The 25,896-nt window shown below is 44.6% G+C and overlaps 1 protein-coding gene across 5 annotated transcripts in view; it reads left to right on the forward strand.

Annotated features, from left to right (window-relative positions):
• Positions 1-25,463, forward strand: part of ADCY1 (adenylate cyclase 1) — a 274,661-nt gene extending 249,198 nt beyond the window's left edge. The window contains exons 15-20 of one of the 5 annotated variants that reach the window (XM_048510692.1): positions 5,064-5,180; positions 6,956-7,102; positions 8,135-8,233; positions 16,219-16,333; positions 18,155-18,279; positions 20,688-25,463. In XM_048510692.1, coding sequence (XP_048366649.1) covers positions 5,064-5,180; positions 6,956-7,102; positions 8,135-8,233; positions 16,219-16,333; positions 18,155-18,279; positions 20,688-21,026 — 942 coding nt within the window. In that variant the 3' untranslated portion in view covers positions 21,027-25,463. Of the gene's footprint in view, positions 1-5,063; positions 5,181-6,924; positions 7,103-8,115; positions 8,256-16,218; positions 16,334-18,154; positions 18,280-20,687 lie in introns of those variants that run through there. The other 4 variants (XR_007245741.1, XR_007245742.1, XR_007245743.1 and 1 more) reach the window with 4 other exon arrangements.
• The last annotated feature ends 433 nt before the right edge of the window (positions 25,464-25,896 follow it).

Raw genomic sequence — 25,896 nt, forward strand, 5'->3', positions numbered from 1 at the left:
TCTCACATCAAGGAGGATCAAGATTGGTAGCCATAGATCAGGGGTAGGGAACCTGCAGCTCTCCAGATGTTCAGGAACTACAATTCCCATCAGCCCCTGCCAGCATGGCTAATTGGCCATGCTGATAGGGGCTGATGGGAATTGTAGTTCCTGAACATCTGGAGAGCCGCAGGTTCCCTACCCCTGCCATGATCGACTTCTCCTCCATAAATCTGTCCAAGCCCTTTTTAGTGGCCATCACCACCTCCTGTGGCAGCGTATTCCAAACACCCTTGGTCCCTCTCTCCCACTCTCTTTCCATCCTTGTTCTCTGCCGGCTCACCCACACGCTTTGCATTCCCTCCCATCTGATTCAACTCTATCCTGTCCCTGTGGCTGTTCTCCTAAGATGGTCGGACCATGCATGGAAATTCAGTGTGGAGATGAGCAAGAACAAGCCGTGGGGTTCTGGTTTGTCCCAAACTCTGGAGAAGGTATCTCGCTCCCCTGCATCCTTCACTGTCACTGTGATGTTTCCCTTGTTTTGACCACATTTATTCTCAACACTTGACTTCCAGGCCGAGGAAACATAATATATTTTTCCTCCATTTCCTTATGATGCAAAGTATTTGGCTGCTAAGCTCAGAAGTGTAGCTAGGGAAAATTGAGTTTTGCTGCGCCCCCCAATGTTCGTTCATGTTTTTTTGTATTTTTTAGTGTTTTTTCAGTTTTCGGCCTGCAGGGGGCACAGTTTTTAGACTAGCAGCATCAAAAATTCAGGGTATATTTAGGAGATTCTCCTGATGATACCAGCCAGGTTTGGTGAAATTTGGTTCAGGGGGTCCAAAGTTATGGACTCTCAAAGGTGTACCCCCATCTCCTATTAGCTCCCATTGGAAACAATGGGGGATGGGGCACCCCCTTTGGGAGTCTATAACTTTGGACCCCCTGAACCAAACCTCACCTAACTTGGGTGGTATCATCAGAAGAGTCCCCCCAAAACTCCCTGAAATGTTGGGGCTGCTAACCTAAAAACTGCACCTCCTGCAGGCCATAAACTGAAAAACTCTTAAAAATTAAAAAAAACTGAAATTTTTGCTGCCCCCCCCCCCCCAGGCGCGCGCCCGTTGCAACACACACACACCGGCTCCCTTGTAGCTCCGCCTCTGGCTAAGCTTGCAGATGTCTGAGAGGGGTGGTAGTAGAAAGTGCTACCAAGTTGACTTGTGGTGACGCAGTAGGGTTTTCAAAGCAAGAAATGAATAGAGGTGGTTTGCCATTGCTTGCCTCTGCATAGCAACCCCAATCGTCCCTGGTGGCCTCCCTTCCAAATACTAACCAGGGCTGGCCGGCCCTAGCTACTGAAATCTGACTAAATCTGGCCATTCTGGACAGGGCCTCTAAGAGCTAGCGTGTTTCCCCGAAAATAAGACAGTGTTTTATATTAATTTTTGCTCCCAAAGATGCGCTATGTCTTATTTTCAGGGGATGTCTTATTTTTCTGTGTTCTGTTCGTCATGCATGCTTCCAAACAAAAACTTTGCTACGTCTTACTTTCGGGGGATGCCTTATATTTCGCACTTCAGCAAAACCTCTACTACGTCTTATTTTCAGGGAATGTCTTATATTTGGGGAAACAGGGTACCATTTAAGTTTCATTAAAATCCCAGGTAGAGTAATTCCCTCAAAGACCTTACAATGCTAATAGAGTTTCAAACGATGCCAAAGGATCTGCAACAGGGATGCCAATCATTCCCCTTGGATAAGGGGGTACTGTAGTTGGGTGGCAGTCCGAAGGGCCCTTGAACAATTTTTGCTGCCAATTGCACTTCTGCTAGGTCAATTGGCCATGCTGGCAGGAGCTGACGGGAATTGTAGTCCATGAACATCTGGAGCGCCATAGGTTGGCCACCCCTGCACTAGGTCATCTCAGCAGCAACCTTTGGACTCAATCTGGTTGATAGTCATGGAGATGGTATCTCAGGTACAGCAGACCAGAAATGTTAAAGATCCCATAATTTCAACTGGGTTCTGAAACAGATAGGGAACTGAAGTAGAATCTATTGGATTCATTGGCTGTTGCACATTTCCCAGGCTACGTGGCCGTGGTCTGGTAGTTTTGCTCCTAACAATTCACCCACATCTATGGCTCGCATCTTCAGAGACGTGTCATGGTAAGATGCATTTAGAGAAACACATCTCACTGTGACACACCTCCAAAGATTCCAGCCACAAATGTGGACAAAAATGTTAGGAGCAAAAACTACCTGAAAAACCAGTAACAGCCAGTTGATTCTGACCATGAAAGCCTTTGACAATGCATATAATAGGCACTAGTTATCACGCTGGCCACCAAGATTTGCCTCAGCTGACGTTTCCAAACTATTTTTAAAGACAGAGCATATCACAGTAGTCTGAGATGAATATCACCAATGGCCGCACTGGCACACTAGCCAAAGTAAATCAAAGGCACTCCTAGACTCCTCTGCTACCAGTTTATGAAAGGGAAATGAGGCATTCAGAAGTGTCCCCAAGTTAAGTATCTGGTCTCTGTGAAGGAGTACAGCCCCACTGAGAACCACCGATATGGCTAATCCGCTTTATACCCAGTTGACAGCATTCCCATGTTAATTAAATTAAATTGAACTTTCTTGGCCCCTCTTCAAGATACCTCCAGATACCTGCTTAGCTCTTATATTATATCCTAGAATAGTGTGAATAGAGGAGAGAGAGAGCTGGGTGTCATCAAGAAATAGCACTTTACTCCACGTCTCCTGATGAGAGATTTGTCTGAGACAGTCTGGTTTGCTTTTCTTTCATCTTTGTGGTTTTAGTGCCCTCTTGCGGTTATCTGTATTGCTACAGCAGTACTAAGCTGGAGCATTTTAGATCTATCTGAAGACAGATACACAAAATCGATCTGGGCATTGTGTCACACCTACAGGACTCCTTACAATTAGAGAAAGGTTGGCTGTTTTCTTTAACACTCATTAAAGGTTCACATTGTAGAGTTGTTTCTCCAAACCTCCTGGTAATATAGTAGAGGTTCTGAATTACTGCCTGGCCATGGTGGTTAACTGGCTAACTGAACCCTGCAAAGACAGAGGTAATGCTGTTTGGGAAGGTGGAGGTCTTGAAGGATAATGCGCTCCCTCTTTTGATGGAGGTCAACTGACTATTATTGACTCAGTTAAAAGCTTTGGGGTCATACTGGATCCAGCTTTATTAATGGAGAAGAATGGCTTCAGATGTTCATGGACTACAATTCCCATCAGCCCCGTTTGCCATGCCCTCAGGACTTTTTGGTGAAATTAAAGAGATGGCTACAGAATTGAAAGCTAGGAAGTGTGTGTGTGTGTGTGTGTGTGTGTGTGTGTGTGTGTGCGTGTAATATAATTAGGGACGTCCATGTCCATTAGACACTATTTCCTTCACCATACCTTTTAGTCTTCCTTTCCTTCTATGAGTCTGGGATTTTTCATTTTAGCAAAGAGATGACTAAAGGGAAGACATGATACATGTTTCTCAAATTATTCTAGGAGTGGACAGAGTTGACAAAGATACTTTTTTCTTTGCGTTGTCTAAGGCGTTCACAGCCAGAATCAACTGGCTGTTGTGTGATTCTGGGCCACACAGCCCAGACAACCCCCAACACCCAGGGTTGGGGTTTTTTTCTTCTGTCTCTCCCAAAATACTAAACTTGAGGACATCCGTTAAAGCCGAAGGCCCGTAGATTCCAGGCAGACAAAGGAGTATTTCTTTACTCCGCAAGTGATTAAAATGTGAACGTTGCTGCAAGAGAATGTATGATGGCCGCAGGAATAGACATTTGTGGAGGATGGCTCTATCAGTGACTACTAACCACAGCTATTAAAGGGAATCTCCACATTCAGAGGCAATCAGCCTCTGAATTCCAGTGTCACTTGGGAATATCAGGCCTTGGCCTCTGTGCCTTGTTTTTGGCCTTCCAGATAAATTGGTTGGCCACTATTTGAGAAAGAAAGCTGGACTGAATGGCCCACTGGTCTGATCCAGCAGGGCTGTTCTTATGTCTCCTGATCTTTAAGAGTTAATTTCAGCACAAAGATGTGTTATGTCTGTGTAATAGCAGCAGGAGCAGCAGTGGCGTAGGAGGTTAAGAGCTCGTGTATCTAATCTGGAGGAACTGGGTTTGATTCCCCACTCTGCCGCCTGAGCTGTGGGGGCTTATCTGGGGAATTCAGATTAGCCTGTGCACTCCCACACTTGCCAGCTGGGTGACCTTGGGCTAGTCACAGCTTCTCGGAGCTCTCTCAGCCCCACCTACCTCACAGGGTGTTTGTTGTGAGGGGGGAAGGGCAAGGAGATTGTAAACCCCTTTGAGTCGCCTGCAGGAGAGAAAGGGGGGATATAAATCCAAATTCCTCTTCTTCTTCTAATAAAATCTGCTGTTCACCACCCAACCGGGTAGCCAGATACCATATAATGGTGAATTTTTCACTTATTGTAGAAACTGTTCTTAAAGAGTTTTCTGTCTCTGCCCGTAATGCTGTAAAAATGTCAGCTGGGTCAAATCTCAAATGGACTAGTGTCTAACATGACAAATTCCTGCAGAATTAAGTCACTTTTCTTTTACTAGAGTTATTCCAAAATTATCCACTGAACTGCCACTCAAGTATATTCCAAAGCCCCTTTCTTTCAGACTGTTTCATGGATTGGCCAGTTTGACGGAGGCTATGCACTCAGAAACTGATCTGGAAATTCTGCTTCATTGGGATATCAGGATTTTGCCATACCATGTGGAGTTACATGCAATTTCAATTATTAGCAGTGGCGTAGTGCCCAAGGGACTGGGGGGCACGACAACCTGGGCGGAGCTGCAGTGGAGGGGAGGCCAGGCTGTGAAGGGGGCGTTCCGGGGCGGGCGGCTCCGCAGCAGGGGTTCGGGGCGCTCACGTGCCCCGGGCACAGTTTCTCCTCATTCCACCTCTGATTATTAGTCCAAACCTTATAAGGTACAGTGTTATGGAAATTTGATAAAATGTCTGATTCTAATTGGTTTATTGCTTTTTTAAAAAAAACAAACCTATTTTTTCTTTTTATAGGCAGAAGAAGAGAGGGATGATATGGAAAGAGTGAAGCTGGACAACAAGAGAATTCTCTTCAATCTGCTGCCAGCACATGTTGCACAACATTTTCTCATGTCTAACCCAAGGAATATGGTGAGCAAGATAACTCAGAGCATAGATTAGATCTCATTTTAGGAGTGAGCCTGTGAATGCGTTGCTTTGGAACTTATGCGTTGCTTTGGAACTCAGAACTTGAGGGTAAACAAACCAGGATCAGAAGTTGGATTTGGAATATTGGCTGAGGCCGCACAGGCAGAATATAATGGGTTAAGGGGTGGGAAAAAAAGCATTATGGGGGAGAAGTTCCCACAGAACTCCCTCCACCAAATGCTTCTAACCCATTTTATTTTGCTGAACCCAGGTTAAATTAAAGTCAATAAATTAGCAACCTTTGACCCAGGTTTCACATGCTTCCTGCTTGCCTGTGCAAACTACAGCAAGCAGGAAGCCCCTCTCTTCTATTCACCATTATGGTGGATTCTGTAGGCACGTTACTGCAAATCGATGAAAACCGAGGCAAATCGATGAAAACCGAGACAAATTTTTCACTGAAAAAAACGATGAAAACCAAAGGCAATGAAAACCGAGGTTCCACTATACTAACAATCAATCATAATCCAGATTAGTACAAAAAGTTACCAGCTCAAAACAAGTAGAAGCATGCGTGATGCCAGTAACTGTTAAATGTGTGTGTGAGAGAGACCTTTTCCTCAAAATAAGAGAAACCAAAATTTAATTTTCTAAATATTTCTGTTGTTTTCTGTTACTCTGATGCAATTAAAGGTTGAAGATGAGTAAGGGGGGGGGGGGAATAAATGACATCCTAACAATCCAATGTGGGAAGTGAAATAGGTTGTGGGGTGGCATGGGCTTGCGCTGATGTGGGTGCCCATGCTGTTAGTGTGAGGAGCACCGACGACGGCAAAGAGAGCAAACACACCAGGGAATGGGCACTGCACCGCTGCGTGGCACCCAAGCCCAGGAAGGCCTACCACTCTGAAGGTGCGCTGGCATCAGAGAGCATGCTGGTATAGCGAGGAGCAAGCCAGGGTCATTCCTGGGGGTGGAGTCAGCTTCCAGTGGGCATTCAGTCCAGGAACACCCCCCTTCCTGGCCACAGATTTAAGCCATCCGCAAGTGTGGTGTAAGTCCTTTTTTTCAGTGGGTTGTTTTAAGCAACTGGGTTTTTTCCATTTGTTTTTAGAAGAAGAAGAGTATAAGAGTTTGGATTTATATCCCCCCTTTCTCTCCTGCAGGAGACTCAAAGGGGCTTACAATCTCCTTGCCCTTCCCCCCTCACAACAAACACCCTGTGAGGTAGGTGGGGCTGAGGGAGCTCCGAGAAGCTGTGACTCGCCCAAGGTCACCCAGCTGGCGTGTGTGGGAGTGCACAGGCTAATCTGAATTCCCCAGATAAGCCTCCACAGCTCAGGCGGCAGAGCTGGGAATCAAACCCGGTTCCTCCAGATTAGATACACGAGCTCTTAACCTCCTACGCCACTGCTGCTCCTTCCTATGCATGTGAACCCCCTGTGGAGGTGGCGCGACGGTGCGGAAACAGTGCTGCCCCTAGCTGCTCACCCTCTGGATTAGGTAGACCAGGTCCATCCTTTAAAAAGCTTGGAAGGCTCCCTGAATCCCACCCCTGAGACCACTGGGGTAAGCAGTTGAAGAAGCAGCCACCCTAGCAAAGCGCACCCACAGCTTTCTTTGTACGTTTCGTGGCTTTCCCACCACTACGACAAAGAGTGGACTTAAATGTGGAATGTTTTCCTGATAATTTTACGGGCATTTTGTTTGCTTGCTTGCTTGCTTGAACTGAATTTATTTTTTTTAGCTTAACACAAAATACAATCCGATAATTTCAGGACCTGTATTACCAGTCATATTCACAAGTGGGAGTGCTGTTTGCTTCCATTCCAAATTTCAACGATTTTTACATTGAGCTGGATGGAAACAACATGGGAGTAGAGTGTTTACGCCTGTTAAATGAAATCATTGCAGATTTCGACGAGGTAAGGGCAAAAGTTTATGTTATTAAGGCAGAAGTTTAACAATAATAACAGAAACAGAAGGTTTCTGTCAGTGAGGGTGCCATTTTAAGGGAATCTTGGTAAAGTCATCGTAATGTTGATAATGCAGCAGTCTTTTTGTTCTTAACTTTATAATTCCTGCCCCTGGTTAATTCCAACTGAGCTGATATAATTGAATGATCCAAGGCAGAAAATTGAGATTAAATTGGTTCTGGGAAGATTTAATTTTTCTGCATTTCTTTTTTTTGCCAGAATTTAGTTTGTTTATTGGTCACTCCATAAGAATTAGTTTTATACTCCCATTTTTTTGATTTAATAGGCATACAAGCTGAAGAGTTATATTTCCGCTAGTTAAGCCTACCCACTGATGCACTATTTTGCTTGATCATATTATGTCACATGGAGTGCTGTGGTCCAGCGCTTCATTTACCACTTCATACTCAGTCCATAATTTCCCCCACTGTCCACATCACTTCATGTGGTAAAGCACAGGGGCGGAGTGAGGGGAAACTGTGCCCGGGCCGTGCACATGCTCTGTGCCATGGCCCCGCCCCCGCAATACCCCATCCCCACCCCACCGCAGTGTGTGCCCGGGGCATCGCCCCCTGCCCCGTTGGTGCTACGCCACTGATAGAGCATCATTTCCTGCAACAATGCGATAAGGAAGGAATTAAGCTTTTTATAGCATAAAAGGACAGAGATTCTTCTTTTCAGTTTGTTAAATTATTTCCATGTTATTGCTTGTATCAACCAAACAGGGCAGAAGGAGGTGAGAATAACTGTGCAGATTTCCAGCTTAGTTCCATCATGCTGAACTTGGCTTTTGCAGATGATATCACACCAAATCGAAATACCTCCATCTATTCTAGGCTCACTGACGGTGCCTATTGGCAAAACCAAAAAAAAGGACTCTCATTCAAAGGGGGAAAAATAAATATAATAATCATGCATGTAACTGTTCTTTCTTGTCTAAAATATTATGTAATGTTTAACAGTTTTATGTTTTAAACAAAGCTTATGGACAAAGAATATTATAGAGATATTGAAAAAATCAAGACGATTGGCAGCACTTACATGGCAGCGGTGGGACTTGTGCCAACTACTGGCACCAAGGTACGATTGCCTTCTGTTGTCTCTTCCCAGGGCGTTTTGACAAAAGATGCTAAGAATGCTATTGCAATCTCCACACTTGTAAATCAAAGACAAACCCCACCTTGGGCTTTTCCTCATTCTTACTTTCCCCACTTCTAAAGTTCTCATTTCTTCAGGGGAGGGGACTGCACATATGTGTTCCTCCTTCTAGTGGTCAATTAGAAATATCAGGTTTAGGACTGGCAGGAAAACCTGTCATTTAAATCTGAAGAGGTCAGGATGGCTTTAAATCTGTGTGATATCTTTTATTAAGTCATTTTATTTACAGTCAGCGACCAGTAGTACAAGATCAGGGTACATCAGTTTCAAGGTACCATTACCATAGTACCATGGTGGCGAACCTTTGGCACTCCAGATGTTATGGACTACAATTCCCATCAGCCCCTACCAGCATGGCCAATTGGCCATGCTGGCAGGGGCTGATGAGAATTGTAGTCCATAACATCTGGAGTGCCAAAGGTTCGCCACCACTGCCGTAGTATATATAGAGACAAAAGAGTACTAGAAGCACTATTCAAATGTTGCATAATCTATAATCTATAATAAGAGTACTGAAAGCACTATACAAAATATTACATAATCTATGGTATTTACAAGAAGGAATATTTACGACACTAATATAATTATTATTGTACTTATACACACTCGGTGACTGTTTACTAAAAGGTCAACTCGCGAAAAAGCAAGTAGTAGGTAAAATACATTTGATTATGACAAAAGATTAAAAAGTTAATATAACTACACCTGTAAAGTGCCTGTGCAGTCTTGCTAAAACCTATAGTGACATTACTAAAAAAACCTCCGGCCTCCGACCATATCTTCTAAGGATCACAATTTATTCAGTCTGTGTGATATCAAACTTCACTGTGTGATATCAAATATCACAATTTATTCAGTCTGTGTGATATCAAACTTCTGTGTGATATCAAATAGACCACTAGAGGGAGAAACATGGAACTGAGAAAACCCGTATGAAATTGACAACCATATGGACCTGGGGGAAAAAAGACCGGGGGGGGGGGGGCAGAATGAACAGTAGCAAGGAAAAGGAAAATGCGGAAAATCCCCTTGATAAGAACATCTGTTCAGCATTAAAATGACTGGCATTAACTTTCGATAGCACCAGTAAATCACAACATAGGCAGAGTCTTGCTGGATTGGACTCGGGTTCCATCCAGTCCAGCATTTTAGAGCAGCATGAGAAGCAAAAACAGCCTTCACTTTTTCTTTGTACCTGGTGTTTGGTCGTTAGAGTGCTCTGCACAACATATTCAGAAGAGGTGACTTATACTCGGAAAGGCATTCTTAGTGTCACGTGTGAAAAAGCCTGGTTATTTTGCATGACGTGGTTTCTAGAAAAGAACTGAGCATGCCATTTTCATTGCGAAGGAGGTATGATAAGTTTGTTGCATATAAATGTGTTAAAAATTATGGAGGACAGTGAACTAAGCAGCCTACCTGTATGTCAAAAATTACACCAATTGATTGGTGATCCTTGTGATTCCTGGCAATGTGTACATGTTTTTTCCTCCCTTTTTTGAGTGCCTGATACTGATTCAGACACCTTTCATAAGTCAATAATTCTGTATTTAGATAGAACAGTGAGCAAGCCATTAGTGCCGTGGTGGCGAACCTTTGGCACTCCAGATGTTATGGACTACAATTCCCATCAGCCCCTGCCACCATGGTCATGCTGGCAGGGGCTGATGGGAATTGTAATCCATAACATCTGGAGTGCCAAAGGTTCGCCACCACGGCATTAGTGCATGTAAACTTGTAAGTTTCTCCCTGGCTTATGAGGAGGAATGGCTCCAACCCTATAGCTCTGCCATTTGTTAAGAGAATGTTATTTGTGCAAGTACAGAATACCTCACGAGCGGAGGTGCAACGGCATAGTCGATGCCGGTGCACCCCCCAGGGCCGTTCACACGATGCCCTGCGAACAGCCCCAGCAGCCCACGGGGCCGCGTTCGCACAGGCACACCAGCACAGGTGCCTCTTACCTTGTCACTCAGTCGCCGTTACACTAGAGAGGCCAGGGGACGTGCCCCTGTGGCCATGGCAACGCCTCCAGGGCTGGAGGCCAGAAGGCATGTTCCTGGCCTCTCCAGAGCGACAGTGGCCAGGGGATAAGGTAAGAGGTATCTGCGCAGGTGTTGTGAAAACATCAGCATCCACCCGGTGCCTTTTGCTGAGCACCCGGAGGACACCACCATTTTCCACTGAGCGAGTCCAAAAAAAACACTGTTGTGGGGAAAATGCACCGCTGCCTCTGCGCTCCTCTTGGCTCCCCCACAACGGTGTTTTTACCGGCCCCACGCCAGTCTATCTGGCCCGTGCGGAATGGTCCTCTGATTCTATGATTCTGTGACATTACCTACTGAACAGAAACAAAGTCTCAGTCATCTAGCGACCACAAATGAACACAATTATGAATTCACGCTATTTCTTCACTCTTTCCCTGTCAGTCTGAGGTAATCCATTTTTAAAAATCGGACAATTGCTGAGCTTCCACTCACTGGCTTCACAGCTCAACTGCAGTTTTCCATGGATTTTGAGTCTTATCCTCATGCAGACACAAATAATGAGAGAAGACTCCAGGAGGCGTTTCATATTCCCTTTCCTTCTCTCCCTCTTGCTTTTCCTCTTTGCCTTCTTTCAGCCATGCCTCCCATCTCTCTCTTTTCCTCCTTTCTACCTACCTAACCATCTTTTTCTCCCATCTTCAGTTTTCCATTGTTATCTTTGATGCTCCACCCCTTTGTAGGTAAATCTTCCAACCCTTCTATTTTTCATCCTCTTTAACCAACTCCAACACCTGAAATCCTACACCAGTGGTATCGAACCTTTGGCACTCCAGATGTTATGGACTACAATTCCCATCAGCTCCTGCCAGCACGGCCAATTGGCCATGCTGGCAGGGGCTGATGGGAATCGTAGTCCATAACATCTGGAGTGCCAAAGGTTCGCCACCATGGTCCTACACTATGGTGACTAGAGGCTGTCTAGCAACCCCCAAAATGACCACTGCAGTCTCATAGTATCTCTCACAAGATCTCAGTGCTGTGCATTTCCTAAAGAAGTAGACATTGATTCTATGACTTTTTTTAAAAAAACCCAGCAGTGTATTTCTGTAATTCATATTGTTTCTGCAACTCTGGGGTTTCCCCCAGGCTTGTTGAAAAATATCCCCTATCTGTACATGGCCACACTGTGCAGATTTTTCGATTCACACTGAGACCATTGTCCAAAATGAGATGGAATACGAATTCTTAATAAATTGTGCTGGGTATATGGATGTGTTGGGGAGTGGAGGGAAGGTAGGCAGAAAAAGGATAAAGGATAAAGACAGAAAAATGGAGGTGGAGTCAGAATGAGTCCCTTACTTGCCCACCAAACTCAATTTTTGTGGAATGCAGAAGCTACTACACATGTGTATTGCCAGCTAATCGCTGGCAGTGAGGCTGACAGGAAACAGGCTTGGGTTCAAAGGTGTGAGGTGACAGGAAATCTTTCCCCTTACATCTCAGAGGATTCCTGAGGAGGAGGAATTGCTCCCATTCTTCCTCTAAGCACAATTTCTCCCATAATTATACTTTTTGAAAAGCTCTTCTCGGTTGAAAAAAGATTGCCCAGTTCCCTGCGGTCAATTTCTCCCCTTCTTTCATACGTGATTTTTTTTCCCCACAGGTTTTAATCAGTGTTTATATTTAATAGGGGCACTCCTTGTGTTAGGTGAATTGCTCTGTTAAGTGCACGTTGACTTTGAGGGCAAAAGCCAGCAAGCCAGAATTACTGTCCGTGAACCCTGTGAGGCTATTGACCTCATTGAATGAAGCAAAAACAAAACAAAACACACACCCCTCCCATAAAGCGACAGCGAAACTAGTTATCCGTACCTACTTGGAACACATCCCACTTAATCTTATGATTTCAAAAATGCCATTTAACTGATACCCTTCTGCCCTTCCTTGTGTAGTTTTTCTGTGTTCCTCGTGGAAGTTTACAGAAATGTGTATTTATGTGTAATTTCCTTGATGATACAACCTTCGACTAAGTCCTGTGCTTGAATGAATGCTTTCCGCTTCATATCGGTATGTTCTCAGGCACCCAGCCAATCAGAGGGGCGGAGGTGTTCAACTCTGTCTGGGATAAATGCTCTTTGAACTACAATTCTGAAAACAACTTGTTATTGGGTAACTCGGGGCAAATAATGAATCGGAGCTAAATATATTTTGTCAAGTATATTTTATATTTGCTACAAAGTCAGGGCTGGTCGCGTTTAACTCCATGTTGGCAGAGCCTGCTGTTCGAAGCACTACTAGGCGCGTGTCTCATTGCAAAACCATCACAGCTTTTCACTGATTTCTAAAGCCCTTCGGGGCCCTCTAATTCCCCTCTAAGAAAGGTTGGGGTGACGCAGTTGTGGGGCCACATCCAAGGGCTGGCAGTGCAACTCTCTCCTTCGAGAACCCAACTCTATGAGTCGTTTAGTGAATGTCTTTTTAACCCACCCTTTGGACTTGTGTAGAAAACAGGTGCAGGTGCTAGATCTGGCTAGTAATGTCTAGAATGGGCACAGGTAACACAGTGCCTGATCCTAGACATTTGTTAGTCTGTGCACAGTTTGGGAAGAAGGATCCTACATCTGGTAATTTGAGAACATCTTCATAAAGTTCAATGAGTATCCTTCCCAAGTTTGACAGACCTATTGTGAATGAAATATTACATACATACATACATACATACATACATACATACATACATACATACATACATACATACATACATACATACATACATAAGCCTTTATTGGCATAGTCAGAAAGAGTTACATAAATCAGGAACACTTGCATGGATACATGATAGATAAAAGGCTCCACGGGGAGCACAACAAATACGTTCTACTGGGAACTCTCAACTATCTCCGCAATGAAATTGGCGATCTCTTCACAAAGACCGGGGTCCGAGTTGTTTAACAATAGAGATAACCTAGTCATATCAGGCAGCCCAGATTGGAAGAAAAAATGTAAGTTGGTATATTTAGATCTGATGTTATCAAATCTGGTGCAGTGCAAGAGTTGGTGAGTCAGGGTTTCAACCACATTAAGTTTGCAACTGCATAACCTTGCGGATTTATCTAAATTGCTGAACCTATTAATAGGGCAGAGGGCATAACGTTAAAACGTGCAATGGTAAGGGCTCTCCTTGCGCGTGGGTTCGTTAAAGTATGGAATTAGGAGTTGTGTTGGAGAGCAGGTTCATTTGGCTGCTAGATGTAAATTTGCAAATTCTAGATCTAAAAGCCGATCTCTGAGCCTATTGTACACTTCTGAATAGGACATTAGGTAGAGTGATTCAATAGGCAGGCCGATGGAAATAATCTTTCTCTCGATTAGAGAAAACCAGGGGTTAGCCTGCGTGTCCTGTAGTGTCAATGAGACAAGGGAGTGTTCGGATGGCAGGTAGTGAAGGCGGAGCCAAAATCTGAAGGCTCTGAGCCAAGCTTTATGTTGCAGGGTGTTTTGCCCCAGTTCTAGACACAGGGCTGCGTAAGGGACGCAGTTTGGAACTCCCATTGTGAAATATTAGGAACATTCTTACTGTAGCAGCTGCCAATGTAAGGGGAGGGGGGTGGCTTGGTGGTAGCACCTCCACTTGTCAAGCAGGAAATCTCAGTTTCAATTCCTGGCATCCAGTAATCGGTGCTGTGGAAGACCTTTGTGTGAGACTGTGGAGATGTGCTGCCCATCAGAGTAGACAATACTGATTCAGTCCAAATCTGCTGGCCCATCTAATTTCTTGGAGGCATTTTTTTTGCCCCACTTTCCAGCAGAGCTGCTTTTAAATCAGCTTATCTGATTCGCACTCCTTTCCAGATTGACTGTAATAACATGAGAAAATTCCACACATTCTCTTCCAAAAGGGATATAAAGGTTCGGGGTGGGTGGGGGGGGGGGACCTTTGCACCATTTTTGCACCATCCATGTTGTCATCAGTCCTGTTGTCATAGGTAGTGTTTTGTTTATCCCCTTCGCGCTGTGAAAATATGTGACCTACACTGGTAACCAAGTTACTATCAGGAGGACCATTTCATGGTGCTTGTAAATCTGCAAAGCCTAGCATCCAGCATACCTTAGGAAATTCCCCTCTTTGAGCAAACTGCTCACGCTCTGGTCTCCGGGAGGAGACCTGCCTCTCCTTTCCCCATATACCAAAAAAAAAAAAAAACAGTCGCAGAAACTTTTAAAACATTCCCTTTATAGAAGTATACCAGTGTTCCAAAAGACAACTTTTCAAACTGTACTTAGACAGGCCTTGTAGATAATTCTAAAAAATCTGAATGGCGTCTTTATGTTAATGTTAAACTCGGGTTGTCAGTTGCAGGGGTGGAGTCTGTAGAGGACAGGGGGTCTCAGTGGGGTACAATACCTTAGAGCAGTGGTGGCGAACCTATGGCACTCCAGATGTTCATGGACTACAATTCCCATCCCCTACTGGCAGGGGCTGATGGGAATTGTAGTCCATGAACATCTGGAGTGCCATAGGTTCGCCACCACGGCCCTAGAGCAGTGGTTCTCAACTTGTGGGTCGCAACCCCTTTGTGGGTCGAACGACCCTTTCGCAGGGGTCACCTAAGACCAATCAGCATCCAGATTAAGTTCCCATGGTACAGATATATTATGGTTGGGGGTCACCACAACATGAGGAACTGTATTAAAGGGTTACGACATTAGGAAGGTTGAGAACTGTTGCCCTAGAGTCTGCCCTTCAGAGCAGCCATTTTCTCTATGAGCACTGAGCTCTCTAGGCCCGAGAGGAGCTGTAATTCTGGGGGATCTTCAAGTCCCACCTGGAGGCTGCCATCCCTGTCACTGTATTGTTTAAAAAATGCTTTAATTTTTGAAGCATCTTCCCTTGGAGAGGGAGGGAGGGAGGGAGGGAGGGAGGGAGATGATAGATAGATAGATAGATAGATAGATAGATAGATAGATAGATAGATAGATAGATAGATAGATAGATAGATAGATAGATAGATAGATAGATAGATAGATAGATAGATAGATAGATAGATAGATAGATAGATAGATAGATAGATAGATAGATAGATAGATAGATAGATAGATAGATAGATAGATAGATAGATAGATAGATAGATAGATAGATAGATAGATAGATAGATGGCGAAAGTGGTTTACATATATCTCAAAAACAGATGAAATTGTATTAGAACCAATAGGGTACTGAAAATCTAATTAACCATTACATATTGCAGACTATATAACAGTTTTGAGACCTGGTCTCGTTGTTCTTTTTTCTATCTTTGATAGAATAGAGTTTCCTCTCTTTTTAAATTATTTTCCTCTAATTAGTACAATTGAGTACAAAGTATTAGTAATCATCATATATATAACTAACATAAGGAATTCTGTAGGGGCAGTCCAAAAAGGGAATTTGTTGGAGGGGAGGGGGAAAGGGGAGGTGTTTTTTAAACCCTACAGTGATCTCTATCTCCCTGTTATTATTGTTATTTGATTGACTAGTTTGGTGGTAAGATATAAGACTATAGAATTACCGGAATCTATACATTACTATAACTTAATCACCATTGGATAACCTGAACCTAGATATTAATGTAAAAACATTATAAGTTTGTCTTCTGAGCTATATCAACCAAGCCGTAACGAGATAAGAGTATCACTCCTTAAAATCAGTATTGAATTATTTCTTTTTTCCTTTTGTATTTTTCCCCTTTTTCTTCTTTCCTTTCCATTTAAAATGTATGTGTGTTTTGTCTTTTAATATCAATAATATGTATTATTTTTTTGAAGTGCTTTAATTTTTAAATATGCTTGAAGTCACCTTGATTTTAGTTTGAGAAAAAACAACTGGGATAAATGAATGAATAAATAACATAACCTCCCTCTTTTTTTTTTTTAATCTAGGCAAAGAAATCAATTTATTCCCATCTTAGTACCCTTGCTGATTTTTCAATAGAAATGTTTGACGTTCTTGATGAAATCAACTATCAGTCTTATAATGATTTTGTTCTCCGAGTTGGTAAGTCACGTTTCCAAGACTTGGGTCCGTATAGTTACAGTTGTGTGAGTCGCTCCTGTCATTCCTCATGCGGGTGTTTGCTTGTCTAACCAAGTCATAAATGGCGTCCACGAATTGGAAGAACAGTTTAAACTATTTTCTTCTGTGTATCTAGACCAGTGATGGCGAACCTATGGCACAGGTGCCAGAGGTGGCACTCAGAGCCCTCTCTGTGGGCACGCACAAATAGAGTCCCCCCACACACACATCTAGGCTGGCCTGAGTCGCTGGGCTTAATTATTAGGATTAAACCTAAGACCTAGTTTTGGGAAGCAGTGTAGGTAACCCTGTTAAATGCTGTTAAACCCCACTGATTTTCATACGAAGAACTAAAGTGCAATCCTTTACCTGGAAGTAAGCTCGGTTGCTGGCAATGGGGCTTGCTTCTGAGTAAACCCTCCTAGGGTTGTGATTCACCCATTGGAAGAGTTGCACGGTTGCTTAAAGCCACCAACTACCACCAAGCTTACTCCCGAGTAACGCACGCCTCGGAGCCAACTGTTTTTCTAAACTAAAACCTCAGTATTCGGGTTACATTGCTGTGTTGGCCCTTTGCGTTAAATAAGTGGGTTTTGAATTGCAGTTTGGGCACTCGGTCTCGAAAAGGTTCGCCATCACTGATCTAGACAATACAAAGTAAATATTTGCGATCAAAGAAGGGAAGACAGAAAAGAACAAAATCTCTCCTTGACAGAAGTTTGTCAGGTTGAGGGTTCCACACAAGGACCACTCTGGATTTCATCAGTCAGAAGCATCTATTGAACTGGACACCTGAAGCCTGGCTTTGCAAAAGCCAGTTCTGAATCAATTCCACTGAAGCCAACCCCCATCTTGCCCCTTTCCCACGCAGTGCAGAAAGCAGGAAAAGTGTGTGAAAGCCAATGGCTCCCCCCAAGGTCAAGCAGGAGATAGTGAGCCATCTGGCAGAAAGGAGAGAGCCAGAGTTGCTCGCTGTTACCTGCGTTCCAAGCAGGTCAGGAGAAAGAGCAAATAGCAAGCAGCAAAGAAGTTCCAGTCCTAAAGGCAAAGAGCAACCAGCAGAGAGGCCCCAATCCAAGATGCATCCCCAAGCACTCTGACAAAGTTCCCCTGAGCTGGTTTTTTAAAGTTTAAAGTTTGTTCTGGACAGTGCCATCAAATCACAGGGAATTTGTGGCAGCCCCATAGGATTTTCAAGGCAAGAGACAATCAAAGAAGGTTTGCCAGTGCCTACATGTGTCCCACCGTGGACTTCCTTGGTGGTCTCCCATCCAAACCTTTGGCACTCCAGATGTTATGGACTACAATTCCCATCAGCCCCTGCCAGCATGGCCAATTGGCTGATGGGAATTGTAGTTCATAACATCTGGAGTGCCAAAGGTTCGCCACCACAGAGCTAAGAACAACCATGCTGAGCTTCCAGGATCTGACAAGATCCAGCTAACCTGGGCCATCCAGGTCAGAGCAGGTTTTTAAACCTGTTCCTAACTTTTTAGACCAATCAGCAGATGTTTTACTGGACACTAGTCGGTCACATTTTACCAGAATGATGGTACCAGGATATCCCCAAAGTGCAGCTGCGAAGACTAAATAAATAAATATTTTAACCTGTAACAATTCTTTAGCATTCAGTGATCTTTAGCATTCAGTGAAATACACAAAAATAAACCGATGAAAGAGTTTTGCACACATTCTACAAATCTGTAATTTCTAATCTATCAAGGATCTGCTTACATTTTTGCAACATGAAACAGGTACTGTACCAAAATCCAAATAAATTGTTGGCCATGGTCTTTGTTGTAGGTATTAACGTCGGCCCCGTAGTGGCTGGCGTTATTGGTGCCAGAAGACCCCAATATGACATCTGGGGTAACACTGTAAATGTTGCCAGCAGGATGGATAGTACCGGAGTGCAAGGTAAAATCCAGGTGAGTGCTTTCATACTCCGGCTCAGTTTTATTGCATGAGGCCAAAGGCTGTAATGCAAAGAATCGATAATAAAAAGCAAAATGCTATGAAATTAGATTGAGGCAGTGTTAAAAGTGTCATATTTAAAACAGTTTAAAACTCGGGTGCTGTGTGGTTTCCGGGCTGTATGGCCGTGTTCTAGCAGCATTCTCTCCTGACGTTTTGCCTGCATCTGTGGCTGGCATCTTCAGAGGATCCTCTGAAGATGCCAGCCACAGATGCAGGTGAAACGTCAGGAGAGAATGCTGCTAGAACATGGCCATGCAGCCTGGAAACCACACAGCACCCAAGTGATTCCGGCCGTGAAAGCCTTCGACAATACAGCTTAAAACTCATTTCATTAAAAACAAGGAGGGTCCCCTATGTGCCTATCACTAGTGTGCTCTGGATCTTCCTTGCAGGAAACTGTGATGGATCCCTTCACCCTCCTAACTTCTGAGGGAGGCTAAACACGCTCTGACTGAGACCCCTTCCACATGGGCCAAGAAACACGGGTGTATATTTGGAGAGGACTTCACACAGGTCCAGTCCCCAAAACAAGTCTACCCATGTTATTTCTCTCAACCCGGGTTTTTCAAAAACCACTAAACAGGCAATCTTTTTGAAGAACTCAGTCAGAGCCACTCCTGAGCAGAAGGCAGGCAGGAGGTGCTTTATTTGCCTCCCTTCCACCCTGTCCTCCATGGCGAGGGAGGAACCGCCCACCATTGCCCAGCCATTGCAGGGAGAGAAGTCTGTTACACACTGTGTCCAGTGTTACGCACTGTTACACAGTGTAACGGACTTCTCTCTGTGATACACCTCTGAAGATGCCAGCCACAGATGCAGGCGAAACATTGCGAACAAGATCTACCAGACCATGGTCATGCAGCCAGTGGTGGGATCCAAAACTTTTAGTAACAGGTTCCCATGGTGGTGGGATTCAAACTGTGGCGTAGCGCCAATGGGGCTGGGCAGGGCATGACGGGGGGATGGCCGGGCATTCCGGAGGCCGGGCATTCCTGGGTGGGGCTGTGGCAAGGACGGAGCCGCTGCGCTGGTCCTTGGGCGGGAAACGAATGCACGCAGGCGCAGGCTGCCACGCACGCCGGTGCACCTCCTGCTAGACTGCTTCACGTTCTGCGCGCTACTGCTGAGAGGAGGGGCATAACTAAGGCAAAAATCACGTGGCAAAATCACCAATTAGTAACCCCCTCTCGGCACACACAAATAATTAGTAACCTACTCTCGGGAACCTGTGAGAACCTGCTGGATCCCACCTCTGCATGCAGCCCGGAAAACCCACAACAACCAGTTGAATCCGGCCGTGAAAGCCTTCGGGAATACGTCAAATATAATTCTTTCTCTCTCAATTCCAGTAAAGCTAAATTGTCCAATTCTCTTTCCAGCTCTTTATTCAAAGCTTCTGTTCTACCCTCCATAACTTCTGCTTTATCATTAGTTTAATTTCTCAAAATATTTGCATTACAGAGCTTTCAGTTTTATTTACTTTGTCATCTGCTCTTCTGTTTTTGAGAAATTTTGTTCTTTTTGTGCAAGTTGCTCATCCACTGTCGTTTTCTCAAATCCTTCCCATTTATTAGTGCTTTTTGAACTCCTAAAAAAAATTGGAAGATGGAAATATGTGAGAATCTGTTTTGGGAGTGGGAAATTGCCAAACGTTGACCTCCCCTTTTCCAGTGTTGGAATGAATGGTTCCTGGCCCCTCAATGATGTGGCTGGCCTCCACACGGGCCAGGACCTTTACAGCCCTGGCCCCGGCCTGGTGGAACACTCTTCCTCCAGCTGTCCAGGCCCTGCGGGACCTTGGTGAATTCCACAGGGCCTGTAAGACTGAGCTGTTCCGCCGGGCCTTTGGAGCGTCCAGTCGCTGAGGTGTGCCCCCTCGCCCCCCCTTCCCTGCTTTGCTCCCTGGTTCTCTTGCTCCCTATTTTATAATCTGTTTTTGCATATTTATTGCTATTTTTAGGGATGAGTTTGGTTGCTCCCTTCTGTTTGGGGTGGTTTTTAAAGCAATTGGATTGCGGGACGCCATTTTTATTGTTATTGTTTTGACCGCTGTTTACGTGGTTTTAATGGTTTTAACGAATTTTAGTATATATGGTCACTATTGCAACCCTTGTTATATATTGTACATAGATTATGTTGTGCACCGCCCAGAGCCCCTTGGGGATTGGGCGGTCTATAAATTTAAATAATAAATAAATTAAAATTAAAATTAAAAAAATACCTTTCTTCTGAGGAAGATGCTGTTAAGACTGAAGCCAGTGTAGGCAATTGGCCTTAATAGACAAAACAGCCATAGGTCCTGAACTGCCTAACAAATCAAACACTAATTTGGATTGTTCCCCCCCACCCCCCCTCACAGGTTACAGAAGAAGTTCAGCGAATACTGAAAAGGTGCAATTATGAGTTTGCTTGTCGTGGCAAAGTCAGCGTCAAAGGGAAAGGTGAAATGTTGACTTACTTTCTCGAAGGGAAATCTGATGGGAGTAACTCACAAACGAGGTCTTTAAACTTAGAACGTAAAATGTACCCCTACGGACGAGCAAACATTCAGACTAAACTGGGCACCAGCTGCCCGTCTATGTCCTCTTCCCCCAGCCTTTCGGCAAATGCTGGGTCCGCGACGCTCCAACCACCGTCTGCCCACACAACTCTGACGCTTCATTACCTTCCTTCAGTGCCAGCCGTAAAGGAGGCGTGAGAGCAAAGGAAACGCTGCTTGTGCCGTTGCGCTGAACATGGAGAGCAAAGGTCACCTGGATTCTCATCAAGAACCTGAAGGCGACAGGATTTGGTACCAATCAAGGATGTCTACAACCCAACCAAAGAGAACTTGGGAACCAGATGTACGAACTCTTGGAATGGATTAAATAAGGGCTAGCAATTCTGTTAGAAAAGTCTACTATTGATTTTCGGAAGAGAAGGAATATTTTCTTGGCAATTATTAAGGGTAAATGGGATGGGGAAAATCAGGCAAAGGAGATTGCATATGTGCATATATATGTGTGTGTGGGTGTGCGTGTGTGTGTTGGGAACAGTTGACACTCACCAGTGAATTTTAACAACCTTTGCATTGGCGTTTGTCAATACAGTGTTTCTTTTTCGCTGAATGTTGGCAGTTTCCAGTTTCTGACATAGTGCCAATCTATTTATCTGTCTATATATATATGCACATATATAAACATTTCTGTATTCCAGATACAGAAATGGCAGAAATTTATATGTATAGAAGTTTATTTAATTACACCCTGCAGTGGCAAAGGGAGAGAATTCTCCTATCATATCCAGCAAGGGTTTATCTAGAAAAATTTTGTAACTGCTGATTATGTGGAAAGTACAGGTGAAATGCAACACAGCTAAGGCTGTAGAAAGAACTATGGAGTCCTTTCTCATTGAACTTTTTAAAAAAGAAACAAAGGGATAATCAGCACTTATTTTAATGTAGGATGTAGTTTTCCAACAACACAAGGCTGGGCTGCAGGTAATTCACTCAAGATAAGCTGGAATCTACCATAGGTGGCACCATTCATACAGGCCTTTCGCTATACTTGCATCATATCGCAGGTGGCTGCATGAATACCAAAACCCTATAGGTGGGACAGATTGCATCAATTATTCCAGTATCTGATCGTCCCTTGCCTGAGAGGGAGAGAGGTTGATGATGATTGGTTGGAAAGGATGCATTCATCCCGCTGGGTATAGACGTACAGCTCCAGCTTTTAGGTATGTCCTGCATTGGCATGGGATGTAATCATAAGAGAAGCCATTCCTATGCAGCTGGAGGGGACACGTATAAATTGGCCTCCTGCTAATCATCTCGAGTAAATCCAGTTTGCCTCTGTGTAAACGCCATGCAACCGTGGCAAGCGTGTGCATGCCAAAAGGATACCGGCGAGATGTTGAGAGCTTTGCCTTTTCAACGGGTCAAAATGGCCGACCATTTATACAGGCTTGTTAAAAAGGAGCATTTGCCAACACATCGTTGTCTGCCAGTCTTTCACAGATCTCGATTTCAGCGGGAGATCTGTGCTCAGCTGCCATTCGGAGATTCTCACTGGCTAGCTTGTCAGTAGAACCACGTTTCGTTTTCTTGCTTATTTTGAGAGGTTTTCTCTTCTCCCACTTTGATAGGGTGAATTAATAAGGTATTGATGCGTCTTTTTGCACAACGGTCACTTCAGCATCTCAAGTGGAAGCAGTATTTTTTTTAAAAAAAACACTGCAATTTTAGTCTGTTGGGGGAAATTGTTAGCTGTTTCCTCAAAACAGCAAGAGCTCAGACTGTTATATGTATGATAAGGGATGTGTTGGGAGGAACACAAAAAATTATATATAAATAGCTCCCCTCTCCTTCTTTCAGCTCATTCCTGAAAAAATTATTTTGTGTGGATGTGTTCCCAAAGTCAAGCTGTAAGGATGAACTTGTTATAGCATCTCAGAGGTTTCCAGACCTCTTCTACTAATTTGTACGGGCTTCCCATTTCCCTTCAGAAAGATCACATGGATTCATAATGGGAGACCAGCCAGCATGGGGTTAATACAGGATCTTGTGTAAGCTGCAGTTGTAAAATGCTAATCGTGGAAGAGTTGTGTCAATTTGGCAGGAGGTTATTAGGGGTCTGTCAATCGCAAGCACAATATTTCACATGAGTTTGCACAATTTTCTCTTAATAAGGTAACAGTAATAATTAAAAGTCTTTTACTCTCTGCTGGAGCTGACGAGATATCAGAGGACTTTTGGGGGGAACTATTTGCATAATGTCCCTTCGGTACTTTTTCATTTTGAAAACTGCTTTGCGTTGTTATTTTGGAGATCGTGAATAGAGCTTCAGTTGAACTATTATTTAACCAATTGCAACCCTTTTTCACGTTTTGCACAAGCATTCTTTAAAATGCTGGGTATTCAAGGGTTCAGGTTTTGGCACCCTCTGAGTGCCAAAATCTGCCGAGTGTTATATTGGTAATAATCTTCATTACCCTTGAGTTGTGGTGATAGGTTATAACAGCAGATTTTGGTCTGATTCTGCCTTTGCTGTAGTAAATGAGGCAAAGAAGAGCAATTTTGTCCTTCAAAATCAGGGTATGCTCTGTGCCATTCAGCGCTCTTGAGACCAGTTTGCACATTCTTCCAGCCAGGCAGCTTCTCCGTGTGGATCGTCTCCATCACTCCCACTCTGGGTACAAACAACAAGAAGAGTTTGGATCTGTACCCTGCTTTTCTCGACTGTAAGGACTCTCCTTCCCTTCCTTACCCAACCACTGAGAGAGTTCTGAAAGAACTGTGTCTAACCAAGATAACCCAGTATGCTTCATGTCGAGGGGTGGTGAAACAAACTGCTTCACCAGATAACAGTTTATCTGCTCTTAACCATTACACCGCACTGGCTCTCCTACAAAATAACTATGACATCCTGCCAATCATCAGACCCAACCATGTGATGGCTTATTTTGTAGGATCTTCCTCCTCCACCCTGATCAGGGGAATAATTGCATTAATAACACCTAGATGCCCTACCTGGATGGCCCAGGTGCCAGGAAGTTCCCAGGAAGCTCTGCAGGGCTTAACCCTGGTTAATTCTTGGATAGGAAATCATCACCAGGGTTACTCTGCAGGGGTAGGCCATGGTGAACCATCTCTGAACGTCCCTGGCTTTGAAAACCTTTTGAGGGATCACCATCAGTTGGTTACAACTGGATGGCACTTTCTACCATCACATAGAACTCCCATGGAACAAAATGACTTTAGGTCAACCAGCCTTTATTGTTGTTTAGCCAGAAGCCAGGTGAATGTGCAAACTGGACCAAAGAGACTGAGTAAAAATCCAACCCAACTTTGCTATCAGTCATTTAATCACTTGTTTTGAGACTATCGTAGGGGCCAGTTTGAATGAGGCTCCATGCGGACCCTGCATGAGGTGAGGGAATGAAATCACTTATGCCTCCTCGTCCTTCCTCCAGTGGCCATGCCTGTCCTGCCTTTGGGTCATTGGGTCCAACATGGTTTGCGTTTGAGAAGCTGCATCGGACTAGAACTCGAGCACGCAGAAAGTCTTGAGAAACCGAGGGCACTTCCGCACATGCAGAATAAGGCACCTTCGATCCACTTTTAGTGAACTTTGCCTCTGGAATTTTCGGTGCAAAGTAGCCAAATCCACTTGCAAACAACTGCGGAAGTGGGTCGAAAGTGCATTATTCTGCACGTGCGGAAGTGCCTTGAGGCTGGGCTCGGCCTTCAGTCCGTTGCCTTGGACTTCAGCGCCAGTCATCTTGAGGAACAGATTCAAGCCCGTGAGAACGTATCTGAGGAAGTGAACTCTGACTGATGGGAGTCCATATGAAAGCAGATGAGGTTACTCTTTAAGGTGCCACTGGACTTTTGTTTTATCACAAGAACTTACAGCACGAGACGCCCGTTTGTCTTTAAGGGGGCACCAGATTCCTTTTCATTTTGCTGCCACAGGCTAGCATGCCTGTAGTCCTCTGGAACGGGCAGTTTGTTAGTGGTTTGGCTTCCTCATTTGCATTGGGTTTGTACATATACCATCTATTGCAGGGGTCCCCGGCATGGTTTCTGGGGGCCCAGTGATACCTTTTTGGTGACCACCAAAGTAATTGGGTCCAGCAGGGCACCTGATTAGCCTTAGGAGACCAGAGTGGTTGTGTAGATCTTTAGCAATCCTGCTGTGGCATCTATGGCTGCCCCCATGACTCAAGGATCTTCAATGTGAAACTGAAGGTAAACTATGTGTAGGCAAGAAAATGCTCTTCAACAGTAGTTTCATCGTAAAAGGCATCCTTTTAAACAGAGCTTCTGCCTGAAATGTTGAAGACTTACTATTAGGGTTGTACATATCCACACTCCCATTACATTCTGGGATGGTTGCCACCATTCTGTTGGCAGAATTGCAAAGCTCCCTGCAGTCTCAAAAAAGGTTTGGGACCTCTAATCTAGTGTCGATTGCCACGGAATTGTTTCCCAGATAAGTCTGAAAGATCCAAGGTCGCCGATTTAACCTTAACTAATTAGCCAACCTTTTGTCACAATGGCATCTACCATGGGCCTTTCCCCACTTACCGTTTGCTGCGCGCTACTGTCCCCAAATAGCGCGTGGTCCAGTGGCGCTCCCCACGAGTCCGGGCAGCGACAACGCAGCCGCCCCGACTCTGCGCTCTCACGTCCCCTCAGCGCGCGTCATTTCTGACGCTGAAGAAACGGCACCTTCTGACTGCCCCGCGCGGGGCAGTGGGGAACACGACCCCGCAGCGGAAATCGCTCGCGCTGAGAGTAGCGCGCCGCAAACCGTAAGTGGGGAAAGGCCCCATATGAACACCAGGAGGCAGGGCCGTTACTAAGGCTTCCAGTTCTGGCTTGGGAAATACCTGGAGATTTTGGAATGGAGCCTTAGGAGGGCAGGGTTTGAGGACAGGAAAGACTTCAGTCGGGTATGCTGCCATAGCATTCACCTTCCAAAGCAGGGGGATTGATCTTGGTTGCCTGGAGATCCGTTGTTATCCCAGGAGATCTCCAGCCACCACCTGGAGGCTGGCAACCGTAGCAGTTATGCCCACAG

The sequence above is a fragment of the Sphaerodactylus townsendi genome, linkage group LG11 (genome assembly GCF_021028975.2).
Source record: "Sphaerodactylus townsendi isolate TG3544 linkage group LG11, MPM_Stown_v2.3, whole genome shotgun sequence".
Taxonomy (NCBI): Eukaryota; Metazoa; Chordata; class Lepidosauria; order Squamata; family Sphaerodactylidae; genus Sphaerodactylus; species Sphaerodactylus townsendi.